General features: G+C 35.6%; 1 protein-coding gene and 6 non-coding genes across 7 annotated transcripts in view; 3 read left to right on the forward strand and 4 right to left on the reverse strand.

Moving 5' to 3' along the window:
* Positions 1 to 21: 21 nt before the first annotated feature.
* Positions 22 to 93, reverse strand: TRNAP-AGG (transfer RNA proline (anticodon AGG)). The gene has a single exon. It is a non-coding gene; the product is annotated as a tRNA-Pro (tRNA).
* A 193-nt stretch (positions 94 to 286) lies between these two features.
* TRNAM-CAU (transfer RNA methionine (anticodon CAU)) lies at positions 287 to 358 on the forward strand. The gene has a single exon. It is a non-coding gene; the product is annotated as a tRNA-Met (tRNA).
* A 1551-nt stretch (positions 359 to 1909) lies between these two features.
* TRNAA-CGC (transfer RNA alanine (anticodon CGC)) lies at positions 1910 to 1981 on the reverse strand. The gene has a single exon. It is a non-coding gene; the product is annotated as a tRNA-Ala (tRNA).
* A 3291-nt stretch (positions 1982 to 5272) lies between these two features.
* TRNAA-CGC (transfer RNA alanine (anticodon CGC)) lies at positions 5273 to 5343 on the reverse strand. The gene has a single exon. It is a non-coding gene; the product is annotated as a tRNA-Ala (tRNA).
* Positions 5344 to 6639: 1296 nt separating this feature from the next.
* TRNAA-CGC (transfer RNA alanine (anticodon CGC)) lies at positions 6640 to 6711 on the reverse strand. The gene has a single exon. It is a non-coding gene; the product is annotated as a tRNA-Ala (tRNA).
* A 775-nt stretch (positions 6712 to 7486) lies between these two features.
* Positions 7487 to 7558, forward strand: TRNAA-CGC (transfer RNA alanine (anticodon CGC)). Its single transcript has one exon. It is a non-coding gene; the product is annotated as a tRNA-Ala (tRNA).
* Positions 7559 to 10323: 2765 nt separating this feature from the next.
* The window catches only part of mspo (M-spondin), a 67054-nt gene continuing 59794 nt past the window's right edge, over positions 10324 to 17583 (forward strand). Inside the window, exon 1 of the mRNA XM_065313921.1 lies at positions 10324 to 10803. Coding sequence (XP_065169993.1) covers positions 10548 to 10803 — 256 coding nt within the window. The 5' untranslated portion in view covers positions 10324 to 10547. The remainder of the gene's footprint in view (positions 10804 to 17583) is intronic.

The following is a 17583-nucleotide window of genomic DNA, read 5'->3' on the forward strand; positions in this document are numbered from 1 at the left end:
GATGAAAAAAGCAAAAAGCGTGGGCTCGTCCGGGATTTGAACCCGGGACCTCTCGCACCCTAAGCGAAAATCATACCCCTAGACCAACGAGCCGATACATAACACTCTACTAAGTAAGCATTTGCACTAAATATTAGTCAATGAAACATATTATTTAGAGATAAATGCTTAAATCTGCAAATTATTAAACTTATTTTATTTTAAAATTATAATTGAATAAATTATATTTTACGTGGTAACACCAAGGTGAGTTTTATATGCACTATTGTATCAGGTATTATGCAAGAGCAGAGTGGCGCAGTGGAAGCGTGCTGGGCCCATAACCCAGAGGTCCGTGGATCGAAACCACGCTCTGCTAACTTTTTCTTTTTTAATTTGTTTTTTATGATAAGAATGAAAATGTAAATTAATTTATTATAATATAATGCTGCGTAACACATTTTCCCAAACAAAAACTACGCTGACTTGCAATTTCTTAATGAATTCAAATGTATTTATCTCAACACCTGACTCATTACTCCGTCGCTCGTTAGCAGAATATTAAATCATCGCTTTGTGGGTTCGCGTGATTTGTGCGCGCGTTGTGCAGACACATGTGGCCTCCTCTCGTGACTCCCTTTCGTTGTCTTCGCCGCCTGCCACGTGTGTGTAGGTTAATGTCTTTGTTAATAAAAACCGTACTTAATTGAGGCGTTAGGTTTCCCTCATCAAGAGTTTCGCCACTGCGCTCATCATCAAAACCTCCGCCCGCCATGAGCATCTTTGTTAATTTGGTGTCTTGTCGGCAGCCCACACTGCACACAACACACAAAAACGTTTTTCGCGAAGTCTACATTAAACTGATCCCAATGCTGTGTATTTTGTGCACAATGTGCGTGATGTGGCCTGACCTTGGGGTTTATGTGTTTATGTATGCGTCGCAAGGCGATTATAAATCATACTTAAGTCGGTTTGTCGGTTTTCCGGCTGTCGGGGACTGTGTGCGTTTGGGGTTGAATCCTCGCCGACATATTTTTATCTCTTCTTCAGCCGCATGAAGAGAGCTGCAAAGGCTGTGGTACAAGGGGAGCGTGAGAGGTTAATGGTGCGAAAGTACGAGGGGCATTAGCGGGCGCATTCGAGAGTCGCGTATTATAATCGTCGACAAGTCGACGGCTTTTCCACTCGGATGCACGCACACATTCCTCATTCACGAACCAGGCAAGCAACTCACACATGTTGGAAATCTTGCTGAAACCGCAGGTTACGCTAATTATTCAGATTTCAAGATAATATACTGAGATATATTCAACGAAAAACGGTCTAAAATGTAAATTAAGTTGACTCAGCTGATCATGCGCTTAGTGCTTAACTAGTTGTAGTTTTTGTCTTACAGATGGCACTCGCTGTACTAAAATAACTAAATAAATGCATTTCTGTTTTGTATTTTGTTGCAAATCATTTTTAAAATAAAATTTAAAAAAATTGTTTTTTATTAATTTAATTGATTGAAACATTCAGTATATAACAAGTTTTCTACAATAAAATCTTGACAAACCACCCAATCAGAATGAAAGTGCTTTCCGGTGCTTTATCACACCGCTTTCGGTGTTCGTTCAGGTTAAATGAGTGAAACGCGTGAAGGTTTGATGAATATGATGACGAATATGACGATTATCAAGGGTCCGACTGCTTTGCTAACAACCTGCTTGAATAAAGGGTTGATGAGCATGAAAATGACGTTGAAATGAAGTAAGTATCTCTCTTGCAGTAAAATAACAATAATGAAAAGCATAATAACTCAAAATAAGGTATTTCTCGTAAAATATTAAATTTACCTTATAAATATTTTAATTTAGAAATAAAAACAATTATAAAGTCAGAGTATACTTGTTTTATAGCAAAAATGTAAAAAATGTAAAAACAATTTTGGAGGAGCTGGGATTTGAACCCAGGACTTTCAGCATGCGAAGCAGACACTCTACCACTGAGTTACACCCCCGATATCTTAACTGTTTCCTAGTTTACAGATAAACAACCAGGAAGTTAAAATTTAATGTTTCCCAAAAGATGCTTTTGTTAAAATATTTGAATTAATGAAACTTGTCACGCCTACACAATACCTACACAATACCATAATAAATAAAACCATACAAGCACACAAAGCAAACAAAGTACGTGTTTTTATTCATATTGTTAACATTTGATGCTTATTAATACACTGCTCAATGGTAATAATTCTTCCCGGTCGAATAAATTATAATGCATCTGTATATATATACCTACATATAAAAATATGCCATAGAATGTATTATAGTATAACAGAAGGCAGAAAACATGCAAACAATAGATTCCCCAAGCTCCGATGAATAGAAACAACAAAATTTGATATATATTCCAACTGGCATATGGATTAAATATTGTTATTAGTTCGACCTACTCATTATGAAGCGCGTTTGCATGTCGCGGGCAAATCAAATTATTTACGAGCTTTACGATGACATCCAACATAATAGTTTCGTTGGTTTACGTGAGCCAGACACGACAAATGAATTATATTTGGCAATCGTAAACATAAATAATCAAAAAATAAAAATAAAATAATTTGCATAATAAAGAATATTTACATTATGATGTTGAGTTTTATTTATTTTCACTTTTTATCATATTTGTGTTGTGAAAAATGTAAAATAACAGAAATTGTTTTATAATTGCACATTTATTATAGAAGGATTTAAATATCTCAAAAGTAACAGGTTGCATTAGCATCAGGCAACTGTCTGTTGTGAAATTCATGAAATCCTTTTGTAGTAATCTTAATTTTTCTTGACTTGTTGAATTGCATAATGTGTTGCATTACGTTTTGTATAAAAACTAGCTTTCGCCCGCGACTTCGTCCCGCTAGTGTTTAACAAAAATGTAATTCATTTTTACTTTCTTGTTCTATACATAGAATGTGTCAATTCAATCAATAAGATTCACAATTTTGTTTGCGAAATTAATTATATAAAGAATTGCTAATAATGCATTTCAGCGCGCCATCTGGGATTCAACTATTTAACTATAACTATGATTGAATTTCAATGCCAACATTTATCTTATAGAAAAGGGCTTCTTTAGGGTTTTCCCGGCAATTATTCAAAATTTTCTCGACGTAAAAACCATCCTTGGACTTTAACGAACATTTTAAAAAAAGAATTGGCCACATTGGTCTAAGCGTTGTTGAGTTATGCGCTTACCAACAGCTTTTCGATTCATTTTTATATTATACTAGCTTTAACCCTTGGCTTCGCTCGCGAATATCTAAAATAATGAAGTTGCTTCCGTACGCGTCTGTAGTCTCAGAAGAAGTAACAATGAAGTAGATTGGCGGGAAGTTTAAAATGGCTGAAAGTATAGTCTATGGAAGTATAGTGTACAGTCTCCATAGGGTAGTCAATTGGATTTGATGTTGACGTAGCTGTCGGTAATACAGTGTAATAATACAGTGTGATGGTACTATAGTACTTAGGTTTGAGCTTAATTGCTGGAATGCTAGATGGCGTTAAAGTAGTCAAATAGCCAGATGCAGAGGTATTATTGGCTTAACAATTTCTTTATTTTATTTTTAAAATATTTTTTTTATTAAATAAAAAGTAGCATATAACCATTCGGGGACCACTAAGAATATGTGTACAAATTTTCATGATGATCGGTTAAGTAGTTTTTGAGTGAAAGTGTAACAAACATCAGGACTTTCGCATTTAAAATAATAGTAGGGATAGAGATGACCTTTTATTTTTGTTTAAATTGTGTAATTTTTCAATATAATTTGACCCTTGACATTTGCCCTCACGTACCTGTTCCAAGGTCAACCTTTCGGGATTTACACATATCTGTGAAATGTTTTACGCCCATCATTATAACATCATTAAATTGATGCCTTGATGCCCTCGTTGGAAGTTTTTTACTTGGTTTTCGCAGTTATATAAACATTCCATGCGCTGGGCGCGCACTGTTTGCGCCCGCTTTAATGAGCGTTAAATTTCACGCCCGCTTTTCCGCGCACTCAAACGTGAACCAAAACACACGGAATAAAGAATAAGGAGCGCAAAAAAAGACAAACAGAAAAGAATAGCAAACGCGCGCGGTAAATGTGGGCGAAAACTCCTGCCAACTTAAAAGAGGAAACGAGTCCGCGCGCGGGCAGAATCTCGCTTCCTGTTTCGCAGAAAAAGGCACACATAAAATAAAAGCAAGCGTAATATTTCGTTTCTCTTAAACGACGCGGTGCCCGGATCTCCAAGTTGGAATCTGGCGATTTTTAACGACCCTACGAACGCCTCGACGTTGATTACGCAACCCCAGAGAGCTCGAGAAGATGATACGAAAAATGAGAGAGTGCGGATCGTTTAAATAAGCAAATAAAAGAAATAAAACGCAAACTTAATCGTTTGAAACATTTAGAAATAATAATAACACTCATAAAATGTTTTAAATAATAGATATGAATTGAATAATTTCACGTTAGGTGAGTTTTTCTTGTATAAATATTAAAACAAAAAATGAAAAAGGTCACAAGGCATGAAGAAGTAAAAAATAAAAAAATAAAAAATATAAAAGCGGCAAGATGGACCGAGCTAAATTAAATTAAAAAACAAAAGAAGCTGAAACAAAGCTGAAACAAAGCGAAACAAAAGCGCAGCATCGTTGGCCGACGCCATTGCACGGCAGAGTGGCAATAAAAGAAAATAAGTGCGCATAAAGCGGGCGAAGAGGCGTTAAAATCGTCCATCCGCGAGGCGCTGAGACACACGGAGCGTCAAATTCATGAAATAAAAGTTGGGGGCGGTGCAAGTGCACGAAAAGTTAAGACGTAAGCACTTTTAAGCACGTCTGAAAGCTGCAGAAAGTACCTTGGACGAGTGACACAACGCATGAAAAGAAGATGAAGTAATTGACGCCTAAGATTTTTTCAAGATATATATAGGCAACACATTTCACATAAAACATAAAATGTGTTAACTGGTTGCATTTATAAAGCTATCAAAATAATTCATTATTATATTTTCGACTGACAGCTTTCCACAATAAATTTCATTCACAATGCATAATGGTAATAGGTATATGATAATTTATTGTTATGATATAATATATTTGCGAATAATATGCGCTTCACCAAATTTAATAAAATAAAATGAAGTTGCTTATTAAATTTATGACATGGTGGTGAGATTATTATAATATTTTGACACAAGTCACACAATTTAATTTAAAATATATGTATTAAACTTAAAATAAAACAGAAATGTTTTGGAGGAGCTGGGATTTGAACCCAGGACTTTCAGCATGCGAAGCAGACACTCTACCACTGAGTACACCCCCTGATGGTTATGCATCCCATTTTGCAAATCAAATTTTTTCGATTTTATAATTTTTAAGAGAATAGTTGTTTAAGTGTAACTTGGTAATGAAAACCAGAATAAAGTAAGAGTAAGTTTCGAATACAAAAAGGTAATGTTTGGTTGGATCGTGATTTATTGTGGGTTTGCACAAAGAATTTTCAAAGGTTTTTGCCCGGATTTGTTTCGGAATGCGTTTTGTTTCGGTATATTCGTGCGTGTTTTCTTCGAAGAGATATATGGATGCGTTCGTCGGTCGGCGGGTCCATTCGTTTATCGCCCTTTCGTCCGATTGTCCATTCAATCTTCCGATCGGTCCCCTACTTGTTTGTCAACTCTGTGTTTCATGTTTTTTTCCCGTCTTTTTTTTTTAATCACACTCAGAGTCCATTACATATTAAGAGTGGAAAACGTTAAATCCCTACTAATATTATAAATGCAAAACTCCTGATGTTTGTTACACTTTCACGCAAAAACTACTTAACCGATCATCATGAAAATTTGTACACATATTCTTAGTGGTCCCCGAATGGATATGGGCTACTTTTTATTAAAAAAAAATATTTTTAAAATAAAATATAGAAATTGTTTAGCCAATAATACCTCTGCATCTGGCTATTTGACTACTTTAACGCCATCTAGCATTCCAGCAATGAAGCTCAAACCTAAGTACTATAGTACCATCACACTGTATTACCGACAACTACGTCAAAATCAAATCCAATTGACTACACTATGGAGACTGTACACTATACTTCCATAGACTATACTTTCAGCTATTTTAAACTTCCCGCCATTCTACTTCATTGTTACTTCTTCTGTGACTGGAAGCAACTTCATTATTTTAGATATTCGCGAGCGAAGCCGCGGGTTAAAGCTAGTTACATATATACAAAGTTTTCTACTCTTGCTATGCAGTGTATTGTTACTTAGAGTAAAATAAAATAGAAAAAATTTATAAGTAAAAAATTTGCCTAATTCTAAAGAAAATATTATGTTGTCTTTGTTCAAGGTGTTTGTAGGCAATGTAAAACTGTGAAAACATGAAATCACAGGTGAGAATTGCGAATCAGGCTGCAGCGCCAACTGCGGAAGCATTCCAACACGATTCCGACGTCCTCGCATTCCAGAAAAGCAAAAACAAAAGCATGTCTCCCCTTTCTAGAAGACCCATTCACCTTTTAACAGACATGCGATGAATATAAATTATTCAAATACGCAAAAACACTTATTTTACTTATTTTAAACCACAAATAAAACAAAAATATTATTTGCATTTTGGAGGAGCTGGGATTTGAACCCAGGACTTTCAGCATGCGAAGCAGACACTCTACCACTGAGTTACACCCCCTTAATTGTTATAGATAACAACACTACAATTTGCACAAAATTTCCTTGTCAAATCCAAATTATATTCAACATTAAAGAGTGTATCAAGCTCGCGACGCGTAAAATTAACGCAATATGCGTTTAATCCGTTACAGTCTTGACTGCCTTCATGTCATTATTATAATTTAATTGGGGGAGCTCGGAAACTTTGTTAGTTCTTGTTTGCTCGCCGTCTCGCAGCTCGCATATCTGCGAATCCTGCAACTTGTTTGCTCTGCCTGGCTTACAAAAGCGGCAGTCGATGCGTGAAGCACTGCGGACTGGATACTTGCGAAATAATTGCGAGGGTGATGGTGATGCGATAGTAATGCGCTATTTAGAATAGCAAGATGTTAATTCCGAGCGACGTAGGGAAGAGACACCCCCGAAATAGAAGGTAGAGTGAGAGCAAGTGGATTTGCAAAGTGCTGATCAGTGAGTATAGGGCGAGAAGGGCGCATTGGAGAAGAAGGGGGCAATTTGCCTGCGGGTAATTAGATTTACCAAAACCATTCCAACCTATTCCAACCTAATTCGAAGGTAATCAACATATCGTACGTTCGGACGCGCCAGACGTTATACAGTGTTGTTTGTGGATTTAGGATTTACCAGACTGTCTTGTTGGCAAGAGGGTAAGATAGACAAAGTGCATATATAGGAGGTAAAAGTTATAATGTAGTTTTGGTCTGGAATTATTTCATTTCAATACAATTCTATAATTTACCGTGTTTGTGTTCGTTGAGGATAAGGTATCATCAGGGGGTGTAACTCAGTGGTAGAGTGTCTGCTTCGCATGCTGAAAGTCCTGGGTTCAAATCCCAGCTCCTCCAAAATTATTATTTTTTGTTTAAACAATATTTAAGGCGCCTTAAAGTCAATACTTGTGTCTTGATACCATTAAATGTCACATTTTCGTTTAGAAAGTTGCCTAGGAAATGCAACGTCTTTGTATTTTACTTTATATTTACAAAAACAATCAAATAAACGTTAAGTTTTCCGTTTTATTTTCTCAAAAGCGACGTTACAAGACTAAAATGTTAATATTTAACAACTAAACCAGCAATTTTGACAAAAATATTATACTGGGAGAGTGAAAAACAATAAAATACTTAAATACAAGTAGTAAAGTTAATATGGTTGCCTATATACTTTGCTCATCAATGTAATTCATTGTTTTTCACTTTTGCTAAGCAATTATAACGAAAACAATTATACCCATTATACTACCAGTTGTATAATCCTTTTCCTTGTTCTTGGCATGACATTGTCCTTGGCCCTGCTGGCTGTCTGGTACTTTAAAATAAAACCCCAGTCTGCAGACAGTAGACATTTAGTTAAATCTAACTCTATCTATATCCTCCATTCCTCCATTCTTACTAGTAGGATATATCCTACAAGTAAATATCTCTGCTTTTGAGTCTGCAGACTTTGGCACTGTAAGTTTTGGCGACGAATCTAGCATCTGATATATACACTTCTATAGGTGTATCTACCATTCTACCATACTCGTACAACGTGGAATAGAATTTACGAATGTATTAATGTAACTATATAGCTCTGTACTGGAGTCTGTACTGGACAAGCAATTACGTTCTCGTTCCTACAATGTATACACCGCAAGGAGATAAGCTAGATCTCACAATTCACTAGTAGATATCGCCGTACTAGCAGTACTTCTACCAAAGTCAATGCGGTAATACCCTGCGGGAAAATGAATATTACATTTGAATTACACAAGAATTGAATTCAGTCAATTCGCTACCGACTTAAATTATTACAATGGTATAATACTATATTTTATCCACGTCTATATTTATGTGTGTATTAATATATCCTATTCGGTGTGTAGGCGGAAATAAAGAGAGTTGTAATGGTTATGACTTTATACATGTTTATAAGCTCAGTGCGTGTGTTTACGCTGCTCACTGCAGGTGCGGAAATACACTCGTCCTGATGCGTACAAGGATCAAGCAAACGCTTCGGCCAGATGAACCCCGTCGAACGCACGAAGGGTGAATTTTAAATTTTGCACACACACAGCGCCAAATGTAAATGCAAACGCGTGAACACGCAGGTTGTTACGGATAAATCTACAGTTAACATACAGTATGGCATAACCAAAAATAAACCAAACTTTAAGTAAAAACTCAAAAAATCAATTAAAAAAAATAAAATTTTTTATTTTGTTTCATAAATGTTGAAAATTATGTGATATTTAATATAATATAATAATTAATAATATTTCCCGGTGACCACACTGTATATTTCACATTATTTGTGTATGTAAACGCAGAAAAACTTGATTCTGAATGTATACGTAGCGCTGAACGCGTTGTATAATTAAAATGTAATTTGGCGCAAAGGGCGATTTGAATTTAATTCACTCGATTTGCATTTTTAGCATTTTTTACAACATCGCCATATTTATTTTGTGTTTTCCGCGCGCATCGCTCATCTTCTTCTGTTTGTGTTTGGTCAACACATGAAATTCTTTCATTGTTTCATATTCGTTGCGCGCAGGCGTTACTTATGCGAATATTTTTCAGGGTTGATTTCGACGTCGTTTGCGGTACAACGCGCTGTCGTTTTGAATATCAAATTTGTTTTGCTAATTGCACCCAGGAGGATTTACGTGTGCGACGTGTAGAAGCAAAAAGGGGTAGGGAATATTTTAGACTAGATAAATTCAGAGTTTTGGTGCTAAATTTGGAATTGTTATAGTTTAAAATTGGTTGGAGAATTAAAAAAAATTAAAAAAAGTTTTTTTGAGGTTATAATTGACAAATTGCTTAATTACGCATTAAAAACTTAAGAATTTTGATTCTACTATTGTAAATTTTAATTATTTATATTTATTTAGGCTTTATATTGTAAAATAACTCTTAAAACATCAAAAATATTCAAATAAAACAAAATAATAGAAGAAATGTGAGGTTATGTCATTTATATAGCTTTTTTTCTCTTCAAGTGGATTAAAAAATAACTGAATATTATCATTATTTATTGTTTATAAAGTGTTCACATATGTAGCGATTATGTACTTACCGATATTATGCAATTTGCAATATTCGTAACTGCAAACTGTAAAATGCAACTTTCAACTCGCCTTTAGCTGCTCTAACGCAATATGAATTCAGTTGTGTGTTTGCCTGCAGTCAATGGAATTGCTCATGAACATGAACATCAAAATGTTCATGCACATGTCCTGCGTCTGCGATAAACGTCAACTGCAACAACAAACTTGTAATAAAATTGTCTTCCTTTATTTCTTTACCGGGTCTAACTTTGCGTCTGTTCTATTTTCACTTACGTCTACATCTACACCGTAACCCGTAATGTTGGGAATAAACTTTAATTGTAACTTGTTTTAGTTGAATTCGTGTTTGTGAAATAATAAAAAAGTGAATTATAAATTAAAGGTAGAAATAAATACGAATACGAATTGGTTTGTTTGTATAGTATAGTGTGGGTGGTATCTACTATTGTACCACTGTGAGTTTGGGTGTTTGCCGCGGTTGCCGCCACCGGCGCCGCCGCCTCTCTCTGACTGTCTGGCTGGCAGGATCTGCCGGCAGCACCGGCCGCCAGTCTCGAACGAGTCGCGTTCTCCTGCGCACCGCAACAACGCGTCCACGTTCGTTCTCATTCGATCTTAATAATTCGATATAAATAAATAAAAACATTGTGATTTTTAAACAAAAATCAAACTATTAACAAACATGAATTGTGAAAGTGAAAATTTTAACTGAATGTGTTAAATTTTAGTGTAAATTAAAAACGACTTAATTTGTTTGATTTTTTTGGAGGAGATTGTATAATATGCGGTTTAAGATGCACGTGCATGTACATTTGGTTGCGTTGCTGACGTGCGGAGTGCTCTTGGAGGCGAGCGTGCGGCAGCTGGAGGCGGCACAACAAGGGCAGCAGCAACAAGCGCTGCAGGCGGAGAACGAGCCCTGCCAGCCGGACAAGCTCACCGTGTACAAGGTGGTGCTGCACACGTTCTGGTCGCGCGAGAAATTCCCAAAACACTACCCGGATTGGCGGCCACCGGCGCAATTCTCCAAAGTTTTCGGTAAGCAAACGAAAAATTCAAAAATTTTAACCTACAAAAATTTTAACCTCAAAAATATTTAAACTGTTAATTGGTTGTTTCTGACGGAAGAAACTGACAATACTAAAATAGTCTTTAACTTCATGCTTGAAATGACACGTGAGATTGAACGAGCAAGTTGGAGAGTCGGAGTACGAAGCAGGGCATAGTCAGAAATAGTTTGCGATCGACTCGAAAACTCGAAGCGGACGCCGCGGTCGACTTCGAGCTTCCACTCGGCGTGCGCTATTTTCGAATGGACACTATTTATACGCCCGCCACGACGACTTCTTACCTTTGCTTGATCTATTTCGCCATCGAGCAGTCATTGAAAGTTAATTTCGTGCCGGGTATTTTTATTTAATGAATGAACTATGAGTATTGATACAGATGGATAAATTAATTATTTAATCATCAATCACTCGCTTGAATGAAAAAAGATTTGATTAACTTTACATGCTTACTCTTGAGGAAACTAATCGTTGAATAGCAAATATGCGCATACTCGTAGAATAGACACATGTTAATTTTGCTAATATCCTGATAGATTTATCACCATCAGTAGCACCGTCGGCGTCAGCGTGATGTCTGACTGATGATTACATAGAGCAGGCTTTGAAAATTTATACATGCTCACGTTGGGGATATAGTTTTGTGCTTGTGCTTAGATTTTCGTCACATAGTGGCATCAGTCAAATCAGTCAAAGGCTGCGCCTGTTTCTATTCTGTTATTTTGTCACTAGCAAACTAAAGCTGGATTCATATAAATTTCATCAGTTGAGTAGAGTAACATTATACAATACAACAGAAAACAGGAAACGTCTCAAGGGTATACTTTAATATTGTATTTTTGTATTTTACTCGTGATAAAAATAAGAAAGTTTTAAAAGTTGAAGTAATAATTGATTTTATCAGTATTTCCTTATCGCATGTGGTTTAAATGTTGCAGAATAATTAATAATTTACTTGGAAATTGACATTTTATATTAAAAAATTGGAATTTTTATCAAAAAACAGTTTTAAAAAGGGAAAATGATAAGGTTATGCAGTTTTTATTTAATTTTCTACTTTCACTTATAAAGCACAAATTTTTCTACGGTTTTGAGACACAAAAAGTGCTAATTTATACACGGACTGTCAAAGCAGTGACTAAAATACTTTAGTCACGGCTTTAGTCACGCCTTACATTTTCTATTAGTGTGCGAGTGAATTTTAAAGATTAAAAATACAAAACTTAAACAACCTCGTGACAAAAACTCTCGTTTATTCACTTGATACTTAATATATTATTAATGAACACCACGTATTATGAAAAAAACGTTCCATAATAAATAATTAGCTATATTTTAAGAATAAAGTTAATAAAATAGTAGTTTTCTTCAAATAATTCTCTTTGAAGTTGATTAAAGATAGTGCACAGCTATAAGGTGCAAATCTACATCAACCTTAGCATCCTATGTAAACAAATATCATCTAACGTTATCCCTCTGAACATACCGCTAGCTGGGTCATATATATTCTCAGTGATTACAAGTACCTCGGCTTAAATACACACAAATACATCATGTTCTATTCCTCATTTGTGCCTACGAGTATGTTGAGTTATAGCTATATCTAAACTACTAGACGCACATATAGACATGATACATGTCTATATGTCTCTATAATTGTAGTCTATGATTGTGCAGCGTGTGTTGGCACGTGTCGGGTAGTTAGAACCGAATTTACATTGGCTCGCCGCTTGCGAAGCAAACCAAAGGCTTTGCGATGTGAAGATGGGGCTTGTTTGCAGTATCACTTTGTGCACGCCTGGAGTGACAACTCGAGCCCTAACTCTATTCTCGCTGCAAAGCGATCGCGGTGGTAAACGAGTCAAAATTGATTACGCGTGCTGCGTTATCTATTGCCTGATGGCAGTGCAAGCATTTCAAATATTGATTGCAGTATGTTGAGTCAAGCAAATAAGGTGTCCTTTGATATGTGATTATCGTGACAATTAACAATGCTAATGCAGGAAACATCATTATATTAATAAGCTAGGAAGTGAATAAACTGAACTAATAGAATTACCGTTGGAAAGTGTAAAATTGGTTGCCTATATATTAATTTTTGTCAAATAAATAAAATTGAGCTATTTTTAGACAAATTTACAAACAAAAAAATTATTTTATTAAATTCTTGTTTCTTTCATAATAAAAATTCACTTTTATTATTATTTTATGAAATATTCTAGTTTTTGCCCGCGACTTCGTTTTGGTATTGTTTAATAAAAATGTAAATGGTTTTAACTCCTTTGTTCCAGACATCGTATGTGTCAATTCTATCAATAAGATTCGCAATTTTATTTGAAAGAAATTAATTATATAAAAAATTGCTAATAATGCATTTCAGTGCGCCATCTCGGATTCAACTATTTAACTATAACTATGGTTGAATGTCAATGCCAACTTTTATCCTTTAGAAAAAGGTTGTCTTTAGGCTTTTCCCAGCAATGATTTGAATTTTTCTCGCCGTAAAAGCCATCCTTGGACTTTAACGAACATTTATAAAAAGAATTAAACAAATTGGTCTAGGCGTTGTCGAATTATGCGCTTACCAACAGATTATGCGATTCATTTTTATATTATATATTTGTCAAATAAATAAAATTGAGGCCTTTTTATGTAAATTTACAAACAAAAAGAATAATTTTATTAAATTGTTGTGTTTTTATTATAAAAATTTACTTTTATTATTATTTTATAAAATATATTCAGTAACTTCATTATTTATTGCATTTTTTCTCTTTGATATAAATTTTTATCGTGGAATATGTTGAATAGACGCTTTCAACACCACTTTCATGTTTTCCGCGTGTGAGTTTTCTTTTTATCTTCATTTTTTTGCTTTTTTCTCATCTAGCACTTGGCTAGCTTTCATTTCCATTGTGGACGCCAGCTTGTTGCACAGTAAGCACTGCTTTTTCCATGCTTCTATATGATTCCCCGTCTGTCGCATCCCATTTGTTGCATTTGCCCTGTTCCCATGCGGCGTATCCATTACGCCATTACAATTTTACACTTGTCGTGTCGCGTTGCAAAGTAAAAACAACTACGGACTACACTATTCCACTACAACTATAATAATAGAATAGTATATACACTTGGTAAGCCTGTAAGCAATCCGAGTATTGTTCTGATCCGGAATTGTTATGCATACAGTCCAACGTTTCCATATTGCTAATAATAAGCGACATCGGACATGGACATGCAGTGGTCAACATGTGCACATGCCCGACGACGTTTTGGCGGTCGGTGAGGCGGCGCTTTTCATCGTGTGCCGCAATGCTGCAAACTCGGTCGCCGGACGGTTCAAGCGAGTTCACTTCGTGTCCCGGCTTACCAAGCACAAATTGAAATTGTCTGTTTTCGGATACGTATTGAGGCCATTCAGAATGCATGCAGATGCAATATGTATCAAAATGTAAACAAACAAAATTTTATTTCAATACTAGCTTTTGCCTGCGACTTCGTTCCGGTAGTGTTTAATAAAAATGTAATTAGTTTTTAGTCTCTTGTTCTAGACATAGTATGTGTCAATTCTATCAATAAGATTCGCAATTTTATTTTAAACAAATTAATAATATTAAGAATTGCTATTAATGCACTTCCGCGCGCCATCTCGGATTCAACTATTTAACTATAACTATGATTGAATCTCAATGCCAACTTTTATCCTATAGAAAAGGGCTGTCTTTAGGGTTTTCCCGACAATTATTCCAATTTTTCTTGTTGTAAAAACCATCCTTGGACTTTAACGAACATTTTAAAAAAAGAATTGGCCAAATTGATCCAGGCATTGTTGAGTTATGCGCTTACCAACAAACTTAGCGATTTATTTTTATATTATACATTATTTCTGAATGAATAAAAATTTCTTGATTCTGTTATTCACATGAACGTCACACACAAAATTGATGATCTAATATATTGCATTCCGTTGTCATTGATGTCAAACATGCATGAATTCACGCTCACTACAAAATGATTTATTATCGCTATAAATCCTCACAAATTAATTGATAAATCATTATTTTCTGCATTAAAAATAACAATAAACTGTATTTTTGTTTTCAGGTGAGTAGAATATGAATACGATTCAATCTTCGCATTGTTACGACACTGCAGCCATTAAAAGTAAGTTACAATCGTAAATAGACAATCGTAAAATCAAAGAGTTTCATATTTTCAAGCGTGACGAAAACAATAACATCATTGCGGTGCACTTCTTATAATACGATAATAGTCGCATTATTTTATTGTGTACTTAACTTAAGTTAAAATCATATCGTCAACAAGATGGCGCTTGTATCTTGGAGGTTAATGGGTTTTCTTGGCTTGGAACACTTAATATTAATAACATGTATTATCTTATCGTGGAGTATCGTAGAGTGAAGTTATTGACATATAACATTACATTCACATCCAGTTATGGACATGTACGTTCCGCTACGTCGATCATTCGCGATGGATGCGTGATTACGGCGATTACCGATTTATCGTTCGATTAGCAATTAAGCGAAACGCCTGTAACGTATATTTATACTCCTCCTGCGCATGCAAATGCCAACTATGGTCATAACACATGTTCATAACGCACATAACCTCAATTAGAGTAATAACCTCAAATGTTTATTATATAGTTATTATGTATTTCATAGTTGATAGACGAAATTCGATTAAGTGCATTAAGTGTTATTATCTAAAGTTATACTAACTTAGAAGTTAAGGTAAAAGCCAACATTAGAAGTTTCCTGTGTTAAGTTCTAAATATAAATTGGTAATGATAGTGTGTGAGTTGATTTTATTATTACTAGTCATCTATAATATGAAAATGAATCAAAAATCTGTTGGTAAGAGCATAACTCTACAACGCCTTGATCAATTTGGCCAATTCTTTTTTTAAACTGTTTGTTAAAGTCCAAGGATGGTTTTTACGACGAGAAAAATTTGAATAATTGCCGAGAAAACCCTAACGACCTTTTTCTATAGGATAAAAGTTGGCATTGAGATTCAATCATAATTATAGTTACATAGTTGAATCCGAGATGGCGCGCTGAAGTGCATTATTAGCAATTCTTTATATAATTAATTTCTTTAAAATAAAATTGCGAATCTTATTGATAGAATTGACACATACTATGTATAGAACAAGAGAGTAAAAACGAATTACATTTTTATTAAACACTACCGGAACGAAGTCGCGTTCAATAGTATTATAATATTTTCTAGTAATAAATCAACGTATTTATCGCAATGATCAACAAACATGTTAATATGGCAGACATTAAGGTTCAGATACTAGGAGTGGGACAGTCGAACGAAAGTTATCCGAAAGTCCGAAAGTGTAATGTCCTCCATAATGTGTTTATCCCTGGACTTCATCCTTGGTCATCCTCTTACTCCCCTTCCACTCGCCCTTGTCGTGGTTAGCTCGGCAGGTCTAACCTCACTGCGTCTCTACTTGTTTTCGAATCGTACGATCCCTTCACACACAAACACAAACGTCAAATCATTTACGTGTATTTATTTACGCTGCGAGTGTTTGTGTTTGTGTTTGTGAGTGTGTGAAGGGTTGATTTTGGGTTTTGGGAACGTCTGCGAGTGCACGCGCGGTCTGCGCGCTTCGGTTGCGATTCGGTCGTCTGTGCAAACTTGATAATCCACCGGAATGTCCAGCGGAATTTATACCGGATTTATATATCATCTCTTGCTGGGGTACGGCTAGTTCACAGCCGTGTAGTGTTGTCCTGTTAGGCGAAAGATGGCCGAAAAGCAAAAGAAAGAATAAGACTTATCCGAGTGTGAATATGACAGAAAAAGAGAGGATTAGAAAACGTGGTCGTTACTGGTAGCATCATGTTGATACTTCTGCAGGGTATAAATCATTCAGATAGGTGTTAGTCATGCGGATGGACTCGCAGAGCTGAACTAATAGAAGAGAACAGGAACAGGGACAAAAACAGAACCAACGGGGCTGAAAAATTCACCATGCGGAATTTTTCATATAGATCTTTATTATTCAGGGGGATAATTGAAATGTCGGCTTGACCTACATCACACATTATATTTTAGGTTATGTTGTATATGTATAGTGTGGTATGGATCAATCGGCTGGTTTAATATTCAATTTGATATTTATGAGCGCACCGACTGGGAAATCAATTAGCACGCTTCCCATTTCGCAAGATTCACAGCTAGGATTATACATACGATTCCTAATCTTAATGTAATACCAATTTCCATTTTCATTTCCCATCCTACCTAAAATATTAAATCATAATATTCAACTCTAAATACTCACAATTTGTATAACTGGTTGCCTATTATAAAGTGGGTGCAATCGAAGTTCGAGTAACTTTATGCAATTGCAATGTTACGCCAGTCGATCAGTGTGCATTAGTGAAACTGTTTGGTGTTTGAGCACTTGATTTGATTCGTTTTCGGCTGTTCAATAATTCGCGCGCGCGAAGTGGAGGAGCGAAATTCCGATAGGCAATTACAAGCATCGTTGAGTATGCGTGCACCTTCCCCGTCTCGCCTCGTCTACAGGCGGCACGTGTGTATTCATGTGTGTAGCATCTGTGTGAGGTTATGTGCAGGTATGCAGAAAGCATCGCCTCGATTAGATTCGTTCCGATTCGATTCGATTACACCGGAAATGCGGTTGTTCCAGTCGCTTCGTCGGACAATGCCGAAATCAGACAAACTGGACTGTTTGCTA

This window comes from Atheta coriaria, unplaced genomic scaffold, assembly GCF_025399875.1.
Source record: "Atheta coriaria isolate IRGN ID8LTWV9N9 unplaced genomic scaffold, Caltech_Dcor_3.1 hic_scaffold_10_pilon, whole genome shotgun sequence".
Lineage (NCBI taxonomy): Eukaryota > Metazoa > Arthropoda > Insecta > Coleoptera > Staphylinidae > Dalotia > Dalotia coriaria.